At 33.8% G+C, this 23480-nt stretch overlaps 1 protein-coding gene and 1 pseudogene across 5 annotated transcripts in view; both read right to left on the bottom strand.

The window, feature by feature from the left end:
* Window positions 1-23480, bottom strand: part of LOC101687504 (pleckstrin homology domain interacting protein) — a 129266-nt gene that overhangs the window by 72011 nt on the left and 33775 nt on the right. For all 5 annotated transcript variants that reach the window (XM_045066237.1, XM_045066232.1, XM_045066234.1 and 2 more), the window contains 8 exons: window positions 10788-11009; window positions 10405-10505; window positions 5913-5983; window positions 4400-4500; window positions 4268-4308; window positions 3423-3521; window positions 2468-2621; window positions 1908-2042 (listed from right to left, as the gene is read on the bottom strand). In XM_045066237.1, the coding sequence (XP_044922172.1) occupies window positions 1908-2042; window positions 2468-2621; window positions 3423-3521; window positions 4268-4308; window positions 4400-4500; window positions 5913-5983; window positions 10405-10505; window positions 10788-11009 (924 nt within the window). The remainder of the gene's footprint in view (window positions 1-1907; window positions 2043-2467; window positions 2622-3422; window positions 3522-4267; window positions 4309-4399; window positions 4501-5912; window positions 5984-10404; window positions 10506-10787; window positions 11010-23480) is intronic.
* Window positions 18488-21683, bottom strand: LOC101672887 (annotated as a pseudogene).

Genomic DNA, 23480 nt, shown 5'->3' with positions numbered 1-23480 from the left:
TCATTTTCTTGTTTTTTTAAATGCAAGATATATTTTTAGTCCTTTTTAGTCTGTGTTTTGTCTTTCTCAGTCTGAATATTCTATGGATACCATCCAGTTCCACTTACTACATAAAGTTGTTTCTTCTGCCCTTTAGAGCTTTTCTATCTCTTGTTCTTGGAACAACAAAAAAAAATATCTTTATCTAAAACTCTTATTAAAACAACTTTTAAGGCAGTAATGTAACTAATCCCTTAGCTAATTTCAAAGAACACGTAATATGGCTGACTTCTATTCCTGGCTATATCACAAATTTGTGATGATCTAAAAGCAAATCAGTTCAATCTCAATGTATTCCAATTTCTATAATATAAGGTAGAATATTAGTGTGATCAACTTACCTGATAAGGAAAAATTCACCTTTGTAGCTTAAAGGTGAAAGCAGTATTCAAGTATGAGAGAAAATTTTACCTCCACTCTACTAACATACCAATGCCTTTTAAAAATATGAAATTACTTTTAAAAAAAGTCACTAATATATGTATAGGCCACAAAATGTTTTCTTTTGAAGTTATAAAGACAAACTAATAATTTTTTTTAACAGAGATGTCCTAAGGAGCAAACCAGAAACACAGGGATAGAAAAAGAAAGAATTCTTTACCAGCATATTTAAGTATTTGCTTTTAAAAAAATCTTCCCTTATACATATATCACTAAGGAAATCCATCTGTCACTAAAAATTGTGCTCCAAATAATTAAATCTTTTTTAAAAAATAAGAGTTTGACAAATTTTTTTTTACCTTATATACACTAAGGATATCCATAGAGACAGCTAACTTAATTCCCTCACTAATGAAAATTCTTCTTACTCCTCCCTCTGATCTTAGTAATTACTTCTTACTACATAGAAGTAACTTTATTACGATTATCACCAAATATAGTATCACTTTCATGAAATTTTTTCACAAACCACTGTATTTCACAAATGACACTCTAAAATTTTTCTTTTGCAAAATAACTGACTATACACATACTTAATTGTCATGCTTCATAATTCATTAGTAGTGTTTTTTGTAGTGGATTTTTAAGAAAAACTAAAGATGCTGAAATAGAAATACAAGTTTTTCTTCTTTTATTTTGTTGAAAGGTATCCCTAATATATAGGAAATAGATTAAAAAATAGGTGACTGAATAAACAGCAGTATTTGAGGAAAACGTTATACTTCATACAGTAGTTACAGAAACATGGTAACACTGCACAGTAAACTGTATGTGATATTAAACCAGTACAATTCCATATTTAACAAAATATACTAAATATCTGCATAAGAAGCAAAATGTAGAGGGGAAAAGACTTACACACTATAAATATCTAACATACTATAATTTGAAAAAGGACAAGAATGCCTTTAATTTTAAAATGGCATGAAGATGGGGGCAACTAGCTGGCTCAGCTGGAAGGAGACTCTTGATCTCAGGGTCCTAAGTTTGAGACCCACATGGGTGCAGAGATTACTTAAATAAATAAAACTTTAAAAAACAAAACGGGTGTACTGGAATCAAATTGTTATACAAGAGGACTTCTGAAGTATAATAATGCAATATAATATCTAGGATTTCTTTAACATGGTTTTCCAAAATTATTTTTATCTATGTTGTATCTTCATACTTGTGAGTTTCTCAAGTACCACTGTTAAAACTATTTTAAAAACCAAATTAGTTATCACCAGTATAATTGAATTGTAGTATGCAATTTTCTTTTAATTTTAATATCTAAATTAAGTGTATAATACAGAACTCTTTTTGAAACTTAAAGGCAAAATAGTGTCTAAACAAACTCTTAAATGGATTTCCTTTGTGATATGCAGAGTACCTGCAAGTGGTCCCCAAATCTTTAACAGCTATAAAATGAAGAGGCTGATAATTACCATATTGAAATAAGATCGAATTTTGACACCTCTTGCCAGATCCCACACTATCACGTTTCCATCATGACCAGCAGAAAAGAGAACTCTCGGATCGAATGGGTGTGGCTCAAGGACAAATACCTCATCTTCATGACCCTGAAATATTTTTAAAGTGGCACAGAATTACAAATTCAAAAAATGGAAATTCAATCAAAAAACAGTATGGGACTATTTCTAGAATTTGAACTCTAAGAATTATTAAAGTGGCAAAAATTTTCAAATTTATCAACATATAATGAAGCTGAGCTAATACCACCAACCAAGGCTTCACTATCATTTGGTGAAACCTAAGAATATACTGATACAGCCCTACATACTAAGTAATAGCAAGGATCTAGATTTCCAAGCCAAACCAGTTTAACTACATTTTAAAATTATTTCTAATCTCCCACAAAGACCTATTATCCCTCTAGCAAGATTTCTTAGCTAACTTTTTATAAAAGATTTTATTTCTCAATGAAAACAGTCCATCCTATAATTAGTTTCATTTTATCAAATAAAATTGAATCTTTTTTTCTCACCATCAGGACATGAATTAGTTGACCGGTGTAAGAGTTCCAAACTTTCAAAGTCATGTTATTAACTGCAGTTATAACTGTATTGTCATGTCGATCCCAAGCTACCATAGTTACTTTCATTTTTGTGATTTTATCTTCTATTCCTTGAAGGTTTTGGCTGAAAAGTGATGGAGGCAGGATTTGTTTACACTATTATTATTTACTAAAATCCTAGTATGGCAAAAACCTAAATGTGTTTTCTTATAATTCACATTTATATTAATTACATGGATAACTATCACTTAACAGGAATTAAGAATAGACTGAATCAACAATGAATGAGGGCAAAAATCACTTCACTGAGTCAGCAAATCCAGGATTTCAGCACTCCTAAGCCCTTGGTAACAGATGATCTTGTGCATGTTATCAATTAACTCCATCTGGATCCAAGAGTTCTGTGCCATGCTCCTCACTCTCTATCTTTTATTGTGGCTGTCATGCCCTGCTAACTGCTTTGTTCTCCCACCCATGTGAGACTACTACACAAGAATACAAATAGAGTTAACTTATTAAATACTAAAACCAAAGTAACAGTTATAAGGTGAAATATAATTTCTCATGGCTAGAGAAAACCATTAGATACACCGTAACATCCCTATGTGACATACTATATCATTGCTCTTTTGACAGATGAACAATATCGTATGTCCCACTTTCTGAAGTTTTAGCAAACTTTTAAGTATCCTTAGAGTACTATCATCTCCTTAAGAAACTCAACTGAAAAAAGTCATTAATGCAGATCTCATATTTTTGGTAAAAAATAATCTCGTAAATATCCTCATCTCCAACAGCACTAATTATTATAGAAAAGTAATTTTAACATGGATTATGACATACAACTTATAGGCTGAGAGTCACATATAGCATACTTTAAATGCTCTACCTGTATCATTGTAATATTTCAAATTTGATCTCTTACCCTGCTGGACGAGTAGCCATATCCAACAAAATGCTCTTCCATTCTCTTCGTTTAAATTGCCAAATACGTGCTGTCCCATCACGACTCCCACTTACAAACCTGTATTAAAGGAAGCCCAACCCCCCAAAAAACCACATGTACTTAAGCAAAATGTGTTTTCCCAGAGATGTTTTTCAAAATACTAAAAGAGAATTCATCTTTACTTAACACAGCATTCTAATACAATAGAGATTATTCTGTCAGATAGTCTCTGTAAAACTAAGAACTTCTGCAACTTTATAGGCTTTTAAAATTTTATACACATACATTCTAAGTTGTTTGTCTAGGTGGCTAGGTCTCAAAATAACAACCGACAGTGATTGAAGGCCACTATTTACTACATTACGAATAGAATTTCCAAAGGAGAAATATTTTCTTTTCAATATTAAAGAACTTAACTTCCTTTACTCAAGGTACTTATAGCTTTCTTTCCTTTTAAAATAAGAACCTGGGAAAATTTATACAACATCATTTAAGCTTATCACCAATAAATAGTTCTGCTTCAAATATTACATTTTGATATACTTCAAAACTCTACTAAAAGTTTCCCTACACTTTGACATGTACAGAAAATATAAAGGGTGGATAAAAGTCCCTATTTTTAAAAGTGGCCAAATAAACTAACATTAATACAAACAAAAACGTTCTCAGGCTATAGTCCCTTTTTTAGTATAACTGGTCAAGACCTTTATTTTAGGTACCTAGTTTACATATAATTCTAATTAAAACCGGACTACTACAAGAAATGTCTTTATTTGAAAATTTTAAATTGGAATTACATTTACAAACAAAAATATTTATTTTACCTGTTGCTAGTGTTGGAAAACTGGATACTGTCAACTTTGTCCTACATATAAGCAGATAAAAAGAGAACCCTGAATATAAACTATTAGACTCATTTAAAATTTTCCAATTTCATTCTTTTCACCCATACTTACAGTATGGAACTCCAATTCTGATATTTTCTCTGGCTGACCTGATCCAAAAAAATAAACCCGGATAATATGATCTGTGCTTCCTGTGGCCAGAAACATTCCACCTGAGGAGTAATAGCAAACATTTATGAGTAAAACATAATTTCAAAATCTGAAAATTAAATAAAATGCAAGCATTATTACTGTGATTATACACTGATTATTAACATCTTATTCTAATACTATTCATATTTATCTAAGTATATAACTAAAACTGAATTTAATGAGTTATAAGTTTACAAACACAGCTTTAACTGGAATGAATTTTTCAATGGATTTTAGTAGATTTTCGATAGATTTCTTACAGAAATCTTATAGAAGATTTCTACTACAAATGACTTTACTAAGTGATTACATGATTTTATGTAAAAATCAGCAGTCACCCTCCCTAGAAAACATGTCTTTTAACTCTGCTTAAGTCCCTCTCTTGCCACATTTCCTACCCGTTAAAATCCTATCAAACTTTTAGGGCCCTATTTCTCCAGTAGGTTGTCTTTGCAACTCTGCCATTGAATGAGCCTGCTATCCTCTGAACTCGTATTATGATTTCGTCTTGTAGCATATACATTTTACTTTGTATTAGAGTTACTTATATATGCAATTTACCCTCTCTCCTTGGAATCAATACTCTCCCACAGTGTTGAAAACAGTGCTGTTTATATCTGGTTACAGAGTACTCTGAAATCATGGATAGTGCCTGTAATTGTGTTATTACTAAAAGGAAAACTGTCTTCATGGCAGTAGCAGTGCCAATCTAGAGGTTAGAAATTAAACATGTTTGGATATTAATATGGCAAAAACAGATTTATGTCATTAGTTTGTAATCACCTGTTCACATACTACTACTATCCACAACTATGAATTGAAAAGGTAAGTAAAACTGGAGGTATATGTAGAAGGAACTGGTACTAGAAACACTAGGTATTAAATCTATTTATGTTTCATTACATCTTCTCATCATTTCAAATATTCAAATTATAATTTGTTTAAGAAGACATCCATTTAAAACACTACTGCATGAACTCAAAACATAATTGGGGGCATCAGCATTGCTATATAGTTGTATTTTAAAAAGCAAAAAAGAATTTACAGCAAAATAATAAAGATTTACAAATAGCAATCAAATTTCACTTGGCTACAGGATACTTCAAAACTCCATGAAAATATAAAACATATCTAAAATACCTTCCTTTCAGTGAGATAACTTTTTTCTATTCTTTAACAGAGTCAATTCTGAAATTCTTCTTCTCTCCTACCAGAGTATTACAGTCTCAAAGAAAATTCTTAGTCATGTGAATACAAAAAATAACTCTAGCCAAGTTCAAATATTTCTAAATTAATTTATGACCATTCCCTGGCATATGTATTGAATATGATTTATATTACAACAGCAAATATTTTTCCAAAACTTTATGTGTTCCCCCTAAAAGTTTTCTAATGTAACTCAAAGTGGAAGATTAGGGAGAGAAAAGCTTACCAGCACTAAAAGAAGAACAGATCATTTGAACTCCAGGCCGAGGGCGCTCTGTAAATTTAGCAGGTCTCGGACTAAAAACAAAAAATAAACAATTAACAATATCCCCAAAGGGATCAGCAAGACCAAAAATGAGCTGTTTCAAAAAATAATTACAGAAAGACAGAATTAAATAAAAAGCAACAGATGGCTCCCTTCCTAAAACAAGTTGGAAATCATTATGTGTCATAATCAGACGATTTTATGGCAACTCTATAGATTTTGTAGGAGCTCCTGATTACACAATGATCCACACATGAAACACTCTCAAAACCACTGTCACACCAGACACGTCACACTTACTTCTAGTCAAATTTAACAGGTTCTCAGTTTCTCATACAGTACAACAGTAATGCACAAATACATTAGAAAGTAAGTCATTTATAAACACGAACACACTAGCAAAATAGATGCTGCATCTTGTAGCATATGTATACCATCAGGTTGAGGTAATAAAAAATTTTTCAATATTAGTCACTGTTAATTAAACATTTCCCTCTGTTTATCATCTGATGTGATGAAATACGTCTTTTAAGACTCCAGAAAGAATCTTACATTCATCTTAGTGAAAATCTGAAGACTATTTCAATCTTATGTCAACTGTAATGCTCATTTAAAATAGTCATCTAAAGAAAATAGTTATTTACACTCAAATATATTTACAATAATTGTAAATATTGTATATATACAATAATTGTATATTACAATAATCTGTTAAGAGTGTTAACAGATGTCTTATATTTACACTAGTGATATTAAATGTTTGTTACAATCAATGATACTAAAGAAAAATTATAGATTTTACAACACCATACCAGCTCCAATAAATATACAATATATCTGTAATGTTTCAATACAGTGGTTTTATTTAAAGTCCTACTTAACATATATTTTGACTTAGTTTCTCTCAGGTTATCTGGGGAGAAAATTCAAAAAATAATTACAGCCTCAACCAAAGTGCACTGCGTAACTTCTACAAACCATAACAACTGAAAAGAGAGTGGTTTCAGTTCTGTGATCATACAAGGAAAAAAAACTACAAAATATTTATGATCTATCAGTTATATATTTGGAGCAAGAACAATCTTTCTTACTGATACAGAACACAACAGAAGTATTTGTTAAAAATTCTTAATTACTTTATAAATAGATTTTTTAAAAAGATTTATTTATTTGAGAGAGAGAAAGAGAGAGAGAGTCCCAGCTATGGAGACCAATGCGGAACTGGATCTCAGGACCCCAAGATCATGACCTTAGCTGAAAGCAAGAGCTGGTCACTTAACTAAGCCACCCATGTGCCCCATACATAAAATTTTTAACATGCAATAACAACTTTTCTTAGTCATAGGATCTGACATAAATGAGCATGAATAGACAGTTTGGAAAAAGAGAAAGTTATTAAAACATTCTCACAACCTAAACAATTATTCACAGTAAGATTAAAGTAACTCTAACTTCAGTAAATTAATCTGAAATTATAAAGGCAACTAAATGCACTACTTTAATATCTTATGGATTCTATTTCTAAATTTTTACTAGTTTCTGGCACAACCATTCATCTAAGTGTTAAGCAACCATTTTGTTGAAACTCAGAATATTCAAATAATCATAGAGACTGTCATTTTAAATGGACTTTAATATTTTTAAAGGGACAGGTACAAATAATTTATTTTTTAAAATCACATTTGAAGAAATATTTTAAGATGAGGCCTTGGATTCAGACTCTCTGAAATGAATGGAGTTCAATTTCCAGCTGTGTCACTTACCAGGTGTATGACCTCAGGCAAGTTAACATTTCTGTACCTCAGTCAGTAAAATGGGAGTAAAAACAAAACAAAATCTTAAGAGTTACTGAGATAACTAAATGAATTTAATCCACACAGTGCTTAGTACTGTGCCCAGCACACTCAGTAAGTATTAGTATGATTAGTTATGATTAGTATTTAATTTACTTCAACCAGTCCTAGACAATCCATCAATGAATAATCACTTTTAATTTGGAACAGCATTGAGAGGGGGTTCCAACAGTGTACTTTCAGTATCCACCTCAGTTTTCTCTCCCATCTGTCCCGAAGACAGTATTTATATACCTTCTTCATATGGTTGTCATAAAGAGTAACGAGATGACAAATGTAAAGTGCTTAGGACAAGCGTGACAGACTAGGTGCTTAATAAAATCTTGTAATTATTATTATCATCTGTGTATTTTAGGATTCCCATTCTCCCCCATATCTAATCTAAATATGCCTGTACAGCTTTCTCCAATCAGAGATCTCTTCAGACAGCTTCCGAGTCACCCAGCCCCTCCTATTTCTCATCTACAAAGCGGCATCTTTATTAGTGGGAGTTATTACCATATACATAAACACTACATAAAAGCAAATTTATCAAGAGATTTGGGTTTCCAAAATAGGTTTCATTTACTAACAGAACTGATTTTCTCAATTAATGCAGACTGGGTTGCTGAAGGCACCTCCCCATCAAATTACATAGAAGCATTACAGCTGAATACAATTTCTGCCTTTGGTGAGTAATTAAAACCCATATGACAGTCATAATCTACTCCGGCCAAAATTTTTGGCAGCTATCACCCATGAGTAAAAATGGAAAAGAAAATAGGTGTCCCACAGCCTATAAGTAGGAAAAAATTACTCCTTTGTGGGTAACTTTAGATTAAAAGCTTTTAAGGACAATTTTAACAACAAATAGAAAGAATACTACCTCTAAATAACCAGAAAAAAACTGGTATGTCCAAACATAGGAGGATCATGAAGCAAAGTATGGAATAACAAGTCAGTGGAACATAATGCAGCCATTAAAATTATTATAAATAACTATGATAAACTGTTAAGGAAAAAACTAGCAGAAAATTATATATACTTCTCTACTTACTTTTACATTAAAAAACATATTTATGTTAAAAATGTGGTTAGGGTAGTTGGTTAATGGGTGAATCTACGTAAAGGTTCTGAAAAAAAATCATTTATATGGAATAATTCACTTCTCAAGAATCCAGATAAATATTATTGTACTTAGCAATGTAATGCTCAAGAAGCACAAAGTCAGAGTTTAATTTTGTAAAAACATATTTGTTCCTATACTAATTTGAAGACTGTTAGTCACGTTTTTCTTCTCTACAAAAACAAAACACGAAAAGACAATGGTATCCCAATCTGGTCCATTAGGAGGCAAAGAATACTCCAAGGAAAACAACAATTAACTGTTGCTATTATCCATACACATCAGTAAAATACTTAAACTTTTATCTAAATGTCTAGAGAAAATCTTTAATATTTTAAATATTAAGAATGCAACTAAAATGAAATCAACCTGCTTTCTCCAAGGAACCGCATCTTTGATCAGAATCCTTTTTGCAAATGAAGTAGTTTTGTTACTCTAGCTGCCAAGGCCTCCTAATGCCCTGCTGTAAGAGGCACTCTCCAGAAATGTTAATATTCACAAAGCTTAAATAAATGCTACTGTTTTGAAGTAATAAAGACTTTCACAAATTACTCGACTTGGGTTGATAATTTATACACAGAAGTCAGATAGAATTACTAAGATATACCTTCTAATCTGAATTATATTCTACATGAGAACACAGAGATGAACATTCTGACACTGCATAACCGGATGTACCACTTCTCCATTCACTGACTGTCTCTGAGGCAAAGCATAGCATTTCATCTCCCTACTACACCCACTTGGGAGGTGGCATGGCATAGACAGCATGGGACCAACAGGCAGGGAAGTATTGTTCTAATGCTAGCCTTGCCAATTTTTTAAAACTGTTTTAACTATGGGAAAGTCTTTTAACCTTTCTTGTCTCATTGTCCTTAATCAAAAAATAATAATGTTTAGCCAACCTGTTCTAATAAATCAAGATTACTAAAACAAGAGAAAGCACAAATGCAAGATGTTATTGTGGGATTGGGGGAAAGACACATCTAACTATCTTGATGTAATTTAGTGAAAATGTAATCAATTGGTTTTCCTAAGTTTCCTGAGATCTATAATAAAATCTAAAATTTACAGAAGTAATGACAGAAATAATTGCAATTCTTCTAAAGAACAGCCTTTGCCACTCTTAAGATTATGTTCTCAGTACCAGAAACAGCTATTGAGATGAAACTATGCCACATACAGAAAGGAGTGGTAATAAAACAAGTATGTTCTGAGGGAAACAGTTAAGGCTAGCAAAAAGAAGGCCCCCCTCAAAAAGAAAAAACAACAGCAAACAAACATGTTACATGTTAACATAAGAAACTTTCTTTGAAGCATGAAAAAAAGCGGGCATGGGGGGGACGGGACATGAAAATCAAACAGGTCAGTGAATGCATTTTTGTTACTTACTCGAGGAGAATAAATAAATTTTCTATTACTGACTACTTTATACTACTGGAATTTTAACCATTAAATTAAACAATTTATTCTATGAAATAAAAGAGCAACTGACTTTATTTTAAGGGTTCCAGCATCCCACAGCCAAAAACAAATAGTGCCATCTGCCCCAGTAGAAGACAGATATCTCTTTGAGCCACTGCACAATGGAGAGAACTGAAAAACAAATGAAGAAAAAAAAATCTTTGTAAGAGTGACATAATCCAAAAAATAAACCCACTTTTTACCAAATAAATAGCAACTATAAAAAACAGAGTTAGAAAACATCCAGAATTGATGAAGGTATTAACTACGATGTTTTTTGAAGTCCATGTATTTAAAAAGCAAGAAAAAAATATTTCTTTCTTCATTTTACTTGGCTTTATTACAAGGGATTACAAAGGTTACTTAAAATATAAATTATAATCAAAAGGAATTTACAGGGATTAAAACAATTACCTGCAGTGACGTTATAGATGCACTGTGGCCCTGAAGAACAGCCAACGGTGCACACGTTCGAAGACACCAGACTCGGATCATTTTATCACAACTTCCAGCTGCTATCATGGTATTCTCATAGTTTACAGCCATGTCTGATATTTCAGCTGCATGTCCTCTTAAAGTAGCTAATAATCTCCCATCATCTGTTGCCCAGATTTTCACAAGACAGTCATCAGAACCCTTAAAATAAAAATGTGTATTAATGGAATTAACTCTATAAATTTTTATTCAAATTCTGAACAGGCATAAGAAACTGTATCTGCAGTGTCCACTTCCCAACAATTACATTTTTAAATACTAAAATGTGAAATACTTGTTTCAGGAATTTTGCTCTATACAAGGCTATTAAATCATTCACATAAAAAAATGCATGTGTGTCCACCAATCTAACAGGAGAAGTAGGATGTTAATAATGTTTACCTATGACTCCCTATCCAGCAGCCATGGTGACCTCTTATCCCGGATCTTGTGAAAGAACTTGAACTTCTGAAGTAATAGACCAAAATTATAATAGAACAAAAGTAGTATACAATAGTGACTAATCCTATGTTACTGTTATACAGAAATGAAAGTAAGCTAATTTGGGGCTTTTTCTCCTAGGAAGCTAAAAACAATATATATATGAATTTCCCATCAGTGATCTTCAGCTAAATATATTACATATAAAATCACTAAAGCCAGTTTTCAAAAAAAAAAAAATATGTATGAAGTCAATAAAAATACCTAAATTATACATTTACACTGCTATAGTAGCATAAGCTCAGAAAGAAATTGTAAAAGATAAAATGGTTTTCTATGAATACCTATATTTACAAATAAACATTTCAATTTCACATAATCAAAAAGAGATCAGAACTTCTAGGCTCTATTATTTTTTCCTTTTCTAATTTTCCATATTCATTTTGTAGCTCTAAATTAATACTCTTTTACCAAACTCTCAATATTTTCTCCTATTGTTCATTATTTGAAAAGTTTTAAATACATAAAGAAGTAGGGAACAGTGTCACTAGCCTCATACATCCATTTCCCAGATTCAAACTTATCAACAGGCTTCAAGGGTGGCATGTTACAACCTTCCAATCTAAATCTTAAAAACTTAACAAAAATTCTTAAACCTGACATTAGAAAGAAGATTCACAAAAACATGATACAGATATGTTACTGCCTTCATACTAATGATACAACATATAAATAATCACACCATATTAACAGAACATGTGTATCCTAAATCAGATTCTGCCAGCACCACCTAGAAGACTTTCAATTAACTCATGTGCCTCTAACTGAGGTTTGAAGCAAATGAAGTGGATTATCAACCACTAAAGACTAGTGATAAAACTTTGGTAAATTATCTACATTAAAATATGGTATTCTTACCACATTTATGTAATCTCAGGCTTTTTATCCATAGAACAAAGTTGTTAAATTGGATGATCCCTAAGGTTCCTTCTATCTTTAAAATTCAGTTACCCATGTACTCATTTATTCATCTGCTTTGAGATTAAATATGTGCTGAACACTAGAGATACAAAGATGAGATGCTAAGACACAGTATTCCTGTCCTCAGGAAGCAAGGCAGAAGAGTATAAATGCAATAACATGTCCAAAGTGCTATACTATTAATCAGAAGAGATCCAAACCAGGAAGCAGTGTGTTTGTCCTGAAAGGTGGAGAAACAGGATCTGGATCTGGAGAAGAATCCAGAAGCAGTGATGCCTAGACACTGTCTTCTGCATAAAGAGGCAATGTAGTGTAGTAGCCTTGAGAAGAGACTGCAGCAGGATCAAATGTCTCAGTTCATAACCTATCAGGACCACTTTCTACATGTTTAATGTTGGGCAAATTACCTGTTCCCTAGGCCTCCAATGTCTTTTCTATACCTATCTCATAAGGTTGCTGCAAAAACATTGCAGTGTCTGGCAATAATAGCTATGGACTACTACCACTGCTTTGTTGGTGGTTCTTACTTTTACTTTAGCAATATTCTTACTATTTTAAAAAGAGCAAAAACATCCCATATGGCAATTAGAGGGAAAAATTTGATCAAAGGCATGAAAATATGAATATGAGCACTGCAGTAGTCTGTATGTTAACACAGTGTGAAGCAAAGGCATGAGGATGAAGTCAGGGAAAGACTGTGAAGGACCTTTTATGGTATACCAATAAATGATGTTTTATAATGGGGATCACTTAAGATTACAATCAGTATCAGGATCAGATTTATGTTTTCCAAAGATACTGTTGGCGTAAGTGTGAATTAGGATAGAAAGTCAAAGGCCATCTGAAAGTTGTTGAAGTAGTACAGGTAGGAGAGAATGAATGATATAATTGAAATTATTACAGAAGAAGAGAAAGAGCAAAAGATACGGACACAATAGCTGTTTGGGGAATTAAAGTGATGAGGATTATATCATGGCTATCTGTAGAAAGTGAAAAAGGAACTGTAGCAGGCCATGACTTCCAGAAAGCTGGTCAGCCTACCACTTGGCACACAGGAATTGTATTAGGCATTTGATGAATAAAGAAAGACCTTAAAGCATTTATTTATTAAATTCATTTATTCAACTCCTTCTTAAATTCCACAAATTAAATCAATTTATTCACTTTATCTTCTAAAAATTAAGGCAATATTTGGCTCTGATCTAAATTCACAACAAAAACAGGGGTGCCTGGATGGCTCAGTCAGTAGAGGATGTGACTCTTGATTCTGGGGTTTTGAGTTTGGGCCCCAAGTTGGGGACAGAGATTACTTAAAAAATAAATAAATAAATCATAAACTCACAACAAAAATAAAATTTTCAATATGCTAATACTGGTAGAATATATGAAAAAGTAAAATCATGACATCTCATCATGCTCCACAATACTAATAAAATTCATTCTGTTGTTATGTATTTGAACAAGAATTTACTTTATATTCTATTATAGAAGGTGTTTCACGTATTTTTCACGTTAACAAAAATAAAACCAAAAACCAAACACCTTTTTGACCAAAATGCCAGCTTTTAATGAAGAGTAGTAACAACCAATGATCTAACACCAGCATTCAGTGACTTTTCACCAAGTAAAATCTAACAAGAAGTCCCATTATATTTGTATTGACTTTATTACTTAGTAATCTCATCAATTTAATATAGTTTAGTATATTTTTTCTCTATTTAGCCAAGTGCTAAAATAAAGCAACACTATGCACATTTTCCCTAACTGTGCATTATTCCAACTGACCCTTCTTCCATTCAACTGCAGGAGAGAAATCTTTGACCTTTTAGGGAAATTTTTCTTCACTGTTCTCTTCTATGACCTATAAAGTAATACCCTGTCCCCACCCTTACTCCTACTCCCCTGAGCTCCTGGCAGAATTTCAAACAGAACTCAAAAGCATCCTTTGACAATTTCTATTTCATGCATCACTTACTTATGATCACAAATTTATTTTTATGGGAATGTGAAACTAAAGACGATCTGACAGATTCAACTAAGTTCTTTTAAAATGACTATCAGAAATATAAATACAGTATAATCGAAGAGGACTGCACAAGAATAATTAAATTTACTGGGAAAACATTTTTAGAGCACTATACACATGTTGAAATTGAATGTGGAAGGATTATTAAAAACTGATGAAATAATTCTTAAAAAAAAAAAAAGGACAAAATGTAGAGCAGTATCTGAACAGATGCACTTTCTTTCCCAAGTCTACCTCAAATGTAAGTAAGGCCAATAATAAATCAAAGAGTAGGACATTATAGTCTTTGAATCAAGATTTTTAAAAAGTGTTATGCACACTACAATAAAACCAGTGTTATGTAAATGGTGAAAAGGACAAGATAAACAACACAGACATGGGGTTTGGCCTTGGCTAGGAGGAATACATAGGCTTCTAAGATGTATGAAGGAGAAAGAGATATGGTAGAAATAACAATTTTAAAGTAAACTGGAAAGAAATTATATGAATAAAAGGATTATTTCCTAAAATGGGAAAAGGGGGAAACAAAAGAAAGGAGCCAAAAAAAGTGAATAAAGTTTGAAATAAAGTGGGATAACCGTAATAAGAAAAAAGGAAAAAATCTGTGAGCAAAATGAAAGTTATGCTAAAATCAGATAGGATGATTTTAGAAAAACCTCAAGGGACAAGTTTTTTCAGCAAAGCTCCAATGCCTAAGGGGAGAACAGAGTAGTCATTTCTCTTTAATAACATCTAAATATTGCTCTTAGGGACTGGGGACTAGCAAAGTTCCTAGCTAACAAAAGCTAGGAATACAAAGTATAAGCAGAAATAACAAGAAATTAAGCTGGAAAGGTTTTATCTGAGGAAGACTGACAGAGGGTTTTAGACACCTGTTAAAGAGTTTGGATTTAACCCAGTAACGTAGCTAAAGAAAAATTTTAGGCAGGTAAGACTTGGTTACTGTAGTATTTTTAGCCACCATTAAGTTTGAAGAAATCTATGAGCTAGGTGCAAAACTGAAAATGCTAAGTCAAATTTAAATATTACACTAGTGTTTAACACCATCCAAACATAAGAGAGCAGTATATCACTAGTTTAATTCTTCAATAATGTAAACTTGTCATAATTATTGTGGGAAGTGTGCTCATTAATACATTATTATTTGCCTAAGTTAAGTCCAACTTGCATAAAAAAAATCTGGAAAAAAAAATCACAACGAAAAGAATGTGTAGCTTTAGCTTACTTAAATACCCAAATAAAATGTCACACCAAATTTTTAGTGATTTTTTTTTTTTAATGTGAGGATGTCATTTTTAATGCAAGGACAAAGCCAAAGAAGCAAAAACAATTACCTTATCTTTATTCTGAAAACAAAACAAAACAAAAACCAAAAAACAGCAGTGTAGATATTATTTATGAAAATGCCTGGTAAGAAAGAGTGGGACTTCAACAAAACTTAGACTTGCCAAAACATAAGAATTTAGCTTGAGATACCCTATAAATTTGTTTATTCCACTGCCACACCTTAAGAAGCCACACATACAATAAAACTATGTGCCTTTCTAATAATCAATGTGCTCTGTCACTTAGGACAAAGGAAGAAAATAGAATCAGACATTACATTTAAGAATCACTGTTTTTTCCATCCTGTTAAGAGCATCTTGGCTCTCTCCACCATTTGGTGACTGTGGCCATTGCTACTATGAACACTGGGGTACAGATGGCCCTCCTTTTCACTGCATCTGTATCTTTGGGGTAAATACCCAATAGTACAAATTGCAGGGTCATAGGGTAGCTCTATTTTTAATTTTTTGAGGTATCTCCACACTGTTTTCTAAAGTGGCTACACCATCCTGCATTCCCACCAACACTGTAAGAGGGTTCCTCTTTCTCCACATCCTCTCCAACAAAGACGAACAGATAAAGAAGATATGGTCCATATACACAATGGAATATTATGCAGCCATCAGAAAGGATGAATATCCAACTTTTGTACCAACATGTAGAGGACTAGAGGAGATTATGCTGAGAGAAATAAGTCAAGCAGAGAAAGTCAATTATCATATGGTTTCACTTACTTGTGGAGCACAAAGAATAACATGGAGAGGACATTAGGAGAAGGAAAGGAAAAGTGACTGGGGTAAACTGGAGGGGGAGATAAAGCGTGAGGGACTGTGGACTCTGAAAAACTGAGGGTTTGGGAGGGGAAATGGGTGGGGGGATGGGTAAACCTGGTGGTGAATATTAAGGAGGGCATGCATGTTATTACTGCATGGAGCACTGGGTGTGGTGTATAAATAATGAATCTTGAACACTGAAAAAACAAAATAAAAAAAATCAGTTTTTCTTTCTCTTTCTTAAAATTTTAAGTATTAAGTGGAGTATGGAGATAGTTGGCAGCAAAGACCTTTCCTTAAGCATGCAACAGGATCTCTTTCACTGTGGGCTAATTATTCTTATTTTTTTAAAATCTAGAACAATAAACCCTATTTTGTGAATCCCTCTTGGAAACTTCAAAGTCTGGCCAGAATAAAAAGTGTAGGAGGTAACTATATAGATGAAAACAAATAAGGACATTCTCCATAAATAAAGCCTAGGCAATGTCTGGTACATATTTGACTTTTGTATTCTGGAAGGCAGCTATGCTCACCACTATACCACCAATGCGACTTTTGTATTCTGGTAAAGAAAAATTCCACAGGTCTCTGTGACATGGTTTTCTACTTTCTCATGGACTTAAGCATTAAAATTCTCCTTAAAATCTAGAAAAAAAGGTCCTACATAATGTTATGAAGACTTTATGAAATAATTTCAGTAACAGGGCTTTGAATCATTTAAATTCTATGCAGAAACTAAAGCAGAACCTAAAATCTACCCTCCCCAAATTTAAGTTTCTGGAGGGCAAGTTTGAAAGGCTTAACTTAATTACTAATTTTTGTAATTATGTATTTGCTTATTTAAAATAAAAGCTAGATAACGAGAAGTGACAACTGTATGAACTATTCAATGATGAAGAAAATACTTTACAGGGTGGAAGAGTAAATGCTAAAGAATGGCTGACTTATTCAAGTAGAAAACCGCATACATTTGGGAACAGTACAGCAGGTTACTTCTATACAGATGACCTCAAAAGCAAAAAGATCAATAAACCTTTCCCTGCTAAAAGAGAAGCATCAATTGTGCAGACCAACCAAAGACCACTACTTTGAAATAAAAAAAGAAATTATGTGATATTTAAACTTATGATATCTTGGAGAATCTGGCATTACTGGACAGAAATCAACCAGAATTCTAATTTTTCTTGCTACTACTTCACAGATTTGAGTCAGATTTTACTCTTGATGTCTTTAAAACAAACTGAATTAAATGTTAAAAACATCATGTATGGGTCATTTTCTTATTCAGGCTAAAAAGCAGCTTGCTCTTCAAGTAGCTAAAATGTACTTATAATTTAAATTTAGTTCAGTGTTGTTGTTGTTTTTTTCCCCCCCAAAAAGATGCCAGCGATTTTCTTTCTTACCTATCAGACCTCTGTTTCATTTTCCTTACAAATTATCCTAAACTTCAGTGTTAATCATTTCAACACATGCCTGATTTTCTCACTCTTATCCACCTGTATCAAAGTAATTATCACTTGCTCCAATCCTGCTCCCAGGATATCAAGTACTGTTATAGAAAAAGAGGATATGCATAGTCTGTAATACTGCAAATCTATGAACCCTCTCTTTATTTGAGAGGCTGAAGCTAACCAGTTCCTTATTCATCACTCTTCCCCTGCTACCAGGGTTTATCGAGTACCCCTAGGACCCAGTTCTGTTCCCTAACCAAGACTCTTAGCTAAAATATTGCACAATGAAAAGTAGAATCTGTTCATTGTGAATCTAATTATCTTTCTAAATAGATCAAAATAAACTGCTCCTTATACATCCAATCTTCATCTACTTATTCTATCTATCTAGCTCCTTCCCCTTGACCCACAGTTTTTCATAAATTTATCTTGCTCTCCTTTTCATTATAATCAAACTTACTTAATATTCACTCAACTTCTCATGTACTTTTTAAAAGATTTTTATTTATTTTACAGAGACAAAGACAGCGCTCACGCACAAGCAGGGAGAATGGCAGGCAAAGGGAGAAGCAGGCTCCCAGGGAGCCTGATGCAGGGCTCAATCCCAGGATCCAGGATCCCAACTGGAGCTGAAGGCAGATGCTTAACCAACTGAGCCATCCAGGTGCCCCCCAGAGAACTTTTTGAAAGAATAATTTTTAATTTCAAACTTACAGAGTTTCAAGAAAGGTACCAATGTCTTCCATATCTCCATGACCCAGATTAATCAACTATTAACAATTCATTGCATTTACTCCATCACCACCTTTTTTCCCTTCTTTTCTCTTCATATAACACACACACACCCATTACCATTAATTTTTTTATGTATTATTTAAGAGCAGACTGCAGACATGAGGCCACTTCTAAATATCCCAGCGTGTATTTCTCCCAAAAAAGGATATCATCTACATAAATTGGGAAATCCATATTGACATAACTGCTACCCAATCCACAGATCCCATTCAAATTCTGTCAGCTATCTTGCTATCTTGACAATGTTTCCTTTTCCTTTTTGCCCCAGGATCCCATATCGTAACACATGTTACACTTCAGTTAAATTATCTCTTCAGTCTCCTTCAATCTGGAATATTTCCCTCAAGTTTTCAATTTTTTGTCCTCAGGAATCTGTAGGATGACCCCAAGCCTCAGTCTGTTTACTATTTCTTCATGATCAGAAGTCATACTGTCTAGGTAGGAATCCCACCAGATAGATTTCTCAGTGCACCACTTGAGGGGACACACAATGTCAACTCATTTCACCACAGTGAAGTTAATTTTTTGACAGAGAGAGATCACAAGTAGGCAGAGGCAGGCAAAGAGAGAGAGAAGAGGAAGCAGGCTCCCTGCTAAGCAGAGGGCCCGATGCAGGACTCGATCCCAGGACCTTGAGATCATGACCTGAGCCGAAGGCAGAGGCTCAACCCACTGAGCCACCCAGGTGCCCATGTGAAGCTAATTTTATCATGTTGTTTCCAAGATTTCTCCCCTGTAAAGCTGAAGTTTCCCCCTTTTAATTAATACCTTGTAGGAACATATTGCAAGATTAGGCCAAGATCTTTAAATAAGATCCTCTATCAGTCTTAGCCTCCACTGATGACATACAAATGAATCAATCACCACTACAATGGTTGCCAAATTATCATTCTTTCTACAATTATCAGTTGACATTCAACAGCAGTTTTTCCTCCTTTTTCACTTATTTATTCACTTACTTAACTAAATCAGTATAGATTCTTGCGTTCCTATTTTAGTCAGTTAAGGTCCCTGTCTAGCCTAATGAAACTTACTGAGAACAAAACCCCAATTCTATCTTTAATTAAAAAATTTTATTTACTCAGAAGCATTCACAATGTGAACAATACAGCTGTAACTTTTTTTCTTTTGCAATTACAGAGAGGTATTCAATTAATAAAACAATTATTTCTTATTAGCTGCACTGGAGACAACTGAAGATGACATAACCACCACCCCCACACAAAACTAGTTTCTGCTGTGCACAAGCAAGAACCTGCTTTCAATTTCCATGTCAATTAACAATCCTCATACTATACTAGGAAGAGTTAGTGGTTACTGAAAATACCATCAGGACAGGACTATACATTTGATAGTGTGTAAACTATAAAAAAAAAGGCAACAGACAGTTTTAAAAAAACAAATCTTACATAGCCTACATTTCAATTTCCAGTTTTCTTTTTTTTTTAAAGGAATGAGTTGTGTACAGGAAGGTTAAATGCTTAATAGATAAGAAAAAAAAAAAAACAACGCCCCACTCCTCATCCTTTTTATCTTCCTCTTCTTCCTTCTTTTTCTTGCTTTTCTCAGTCTTGATGAACCCCCCACCCCCGCCCCCTCAGCCTTGATGGCTGCTTCCCACCACTCCCCCAGCATCAAGCTTTCCTTTAGTTCAGTACACAACGATACCCTCTTTGTATTTTTCCTTCAGCTTAAAAGCCTTCTTTCTTAAGTCTGCTTGTCCTCCACAGCAGTGTTGTTCCACTTATCTCCCAGTTTCTTTGAAACATCACCAATGGATAGGCCAGGATGTTCTCCTTTGATTTGGGGGGTGATACTCAGAACAAAGCAAGAAAAAGGCCGAAGGAGGCCTCTTGGGTGCCCTGAGATCCTTTAACTTTTTTTTCCCCCTTTAGGAAAGATGTAAGTTTTCACTTCTCTTTTACAGTGTACCCTATCCACCTTTGCCATGTCTTCTAATTTTCCTTTCCACTTGGCAGACATAGTCTTCTACCTCTCTGAGCACTTCTTAGAAAACTGAGCAGCTGACTGAAGCATCTGGGTGCTGCTTCTTGTGCTCCTCCCAGTGAGTTTGCACGAAGAATGCATATGATGACATTCTGCCTCTCGGCTTCTTAGGATTTTCTCTGCCCATATTTAATTACTCTCCTCAGTGAGGCAGAGTCACCCAGTGCATCACTGCCCGTAGCGCGGTCTCTCACAAAACCCAGATTTTAAAAATAATAATTTCACACAGTGATACATATTGTAAGAAAAATATAGTAAAGTGCCTAACTGGGATAAATAATGATGGTAGAGTACAGAGAGGGAAGGTAGTTAGGAAAAAATCTCCAAAAGATTTTTCCTTCAACAGGGGACTGCTAATAAAGGAATTAGCCAGGGGCATATTTTGGAAAACATAATTTCATGCAAAAGGAATAGCTACTACAAAGGCTCCAAACCATAAATGGACTTTGCAAGTTTGAAGCACAGAAAAAGACCCGTGTAAAGAACAATACAAGAAGGGAATTTGTCTTACAGATGTATGTAAGTCTATGGTTCTTGCAAGAGAACATTATTCATATTTATCTCTCTAATTGACTGGTTGATTCATTCATCATTTGTTCTACACCTAATGTATGCACTAGATACTCTGAGGCATTATAGATCTAAAAAGGTTCACCAGAAAAGTCTTTGTTAGTAAGAAGTTCACAACTTAAGAGAGATATCTAAACAAATTCACTGCAACATAAAAGATACAATGTAACAGAAGTATGAAGTTCAATAACAGTACTCTATTTTCAGATAAGTCTTTTTTTTCCCTTAAAAATTGTCAAGCTTTTTGAAAGAGCAGTCTGCATTAAGTCTCCTCCATTTTTCAATTCCCAACTCCTCCTCCATGCACTGTAATCTCCTATCCCTAATATTGAAATAAAAGTTTTTTATTTTTATTGACAAGTCCAAAAAATGCCTTTCAGCTCTCATTTACTTTAGGTTTACATCTTTTATAAAATACTAATCCTTCGTTTTTTTTTTTTCTTTTAAGATTTATTTATTAGAGAGATGGAGAGAAAGCACAAGCAGGCAGAGTAGCAGGCAGAGGGAGAAGCAGGCTCCCTGCTGAATAGGGAGCCTGATGCAGGGCTCAATCCCAGGACCCCAGGATCATGACCTGAGCCTGAGCCAAAGGCAGCTGCTTAACCGACTTAGCCACCCAGGCATCCCTAATCCTTTGTCTTTTAAGACACCACTTCTTTTATTTTTCTCTGGCCTCTTAAGCAGCTCTCAGTCTCAATAACGGACTCATCTCCTTTTCTTTCAGCTGTTTTAAAAGTTAGTCACACACATATATGAGGTAGTATAATCAATTACCATGTTCAATGATTCCCAAACTGAATCCTCTAGCCTTAATTTTTTCCTGAGCATTCAACACCTCTTGAATATTTTTATTTGGCAGTATAGACAACCATCTCAAATTTAACATGTCCACAGTCACAAATTTCTCTATTTAAATCCCTACCATTATAAATGACAGACTTTCTAACCAGCCACACAAGGTAAAAACATGTGATCCCATACTCTTCTCTCTCAATTCCCTAGATTCAAATGAAACTCTCAAATCCTAGATTCTAGTTTTAATCCACTAGTCCCATCCCTACTTTCATAGTGACTCTGTTCAAGCCATGATGAAAGAAATCATCATGATGAAAGAAATCGTCATGGCTTGAACAGAACCTTTTCACTGTTCTGCCAGAACACTTTACCAATTCTGACAGAACCTTTTCACCAATTCCTCTATATATAGATTTAGTTTCAATCCATCCTTAACAATAATGCCAAAGGGATTGTTAAAAAGAGAAATTATACTCACTCTTCTGTCTAAATCTGTCATTTTCTCTCCACTGCCTTCAGGAAAGAAACCCACTCCCTTTCATACACTACCAAGGATCTTGATCATTGTGTCCCCCACTAATATCTCCAGTTCTTGCTTAATGATAATCCACATTTATTCTTTGCCATATCTAGTAATGTACAACTACATGTTATACTCTCCCAAGGTTTATAAATGCCTTTCCCTGGTCTGCAATATTCAGCTAAATTTAGCTGAGGTGAAGTTTCCCTTACCATCTCCTACAACACACTGAATTCAATACTTCTCCTCCTATGATATTTCAGTATCTTATATAGCCCCATTCAAACTTCTTATCAATTGTATCAATATTGTCTGCTGACAATCTATAAACTCTCCAGGGACAGATACTTTGTCTTTCATTTCTAGAACCTAAGTGTCTAGAAGATTGTTTATAACTTAGGGCATTTATGGAAATATTGTATATTCTTTTGCTTTAATTTGAAAATAAAGATACATTTGGTGTTTTTTTTTTTTTTCTCTGTGAAGGGACGGTAGTGCCTGGGTGGCTCAGTCAGTTGAGCATCTGATTCTTGATTTCTACTTGGACAAAATCCCACAATCTCAGGGTTGTGGGATTGAAACCTAGGTCAGGTTCTGCACTCAGTGGAGAGCCTAAATGAAATTCTCTCTCTCCCTCTGCCCCTCCCTCCACTCACTCATTTTCTTTCTCTCGAATAAATAAATCTATAAAAATGGGCGGGGGATCTTTTCATATGGCCCTCAACATACTTTTTCGTATTATGAGTGAATGGCTTCCTCCTGAGAGATTTCATTAACTCTGTTTTTCTTTGGTAAATATTATTTGAGGCAGTGATTCTAAAACCAAGTAAAACAAATTTAAAAACTACGAGTTAGGAAGCAAATCTGACTCAGTAATTATGCTATCTCCCTTCCTGGGTTCTTCTCATTATTGTACTGTGGAAAAAAAACAATTAAAAAATTCTAGTA

This window comes from Mustela putorius, unplaced genomic scaffold (assembly GCF_011764305.1).
Source record: "Mustela putorius furo isolate JIRA1106 unplaced genomic scaffold, ASM1176430v1.1 tig00003863_pilon_pilon_pilon, whole genome shotgun sequence".
Taxonomy (NCBI): Eukaryota; Metazoa; Chordata; class Mammalia; order Carnivora; family Mustelidae; genus Mustela; species Mustela putorius.
Note: the sequence above shows the minus strand (reverse complement) of the source record. Positions and strands in the feature narration are given on the sequence as shown.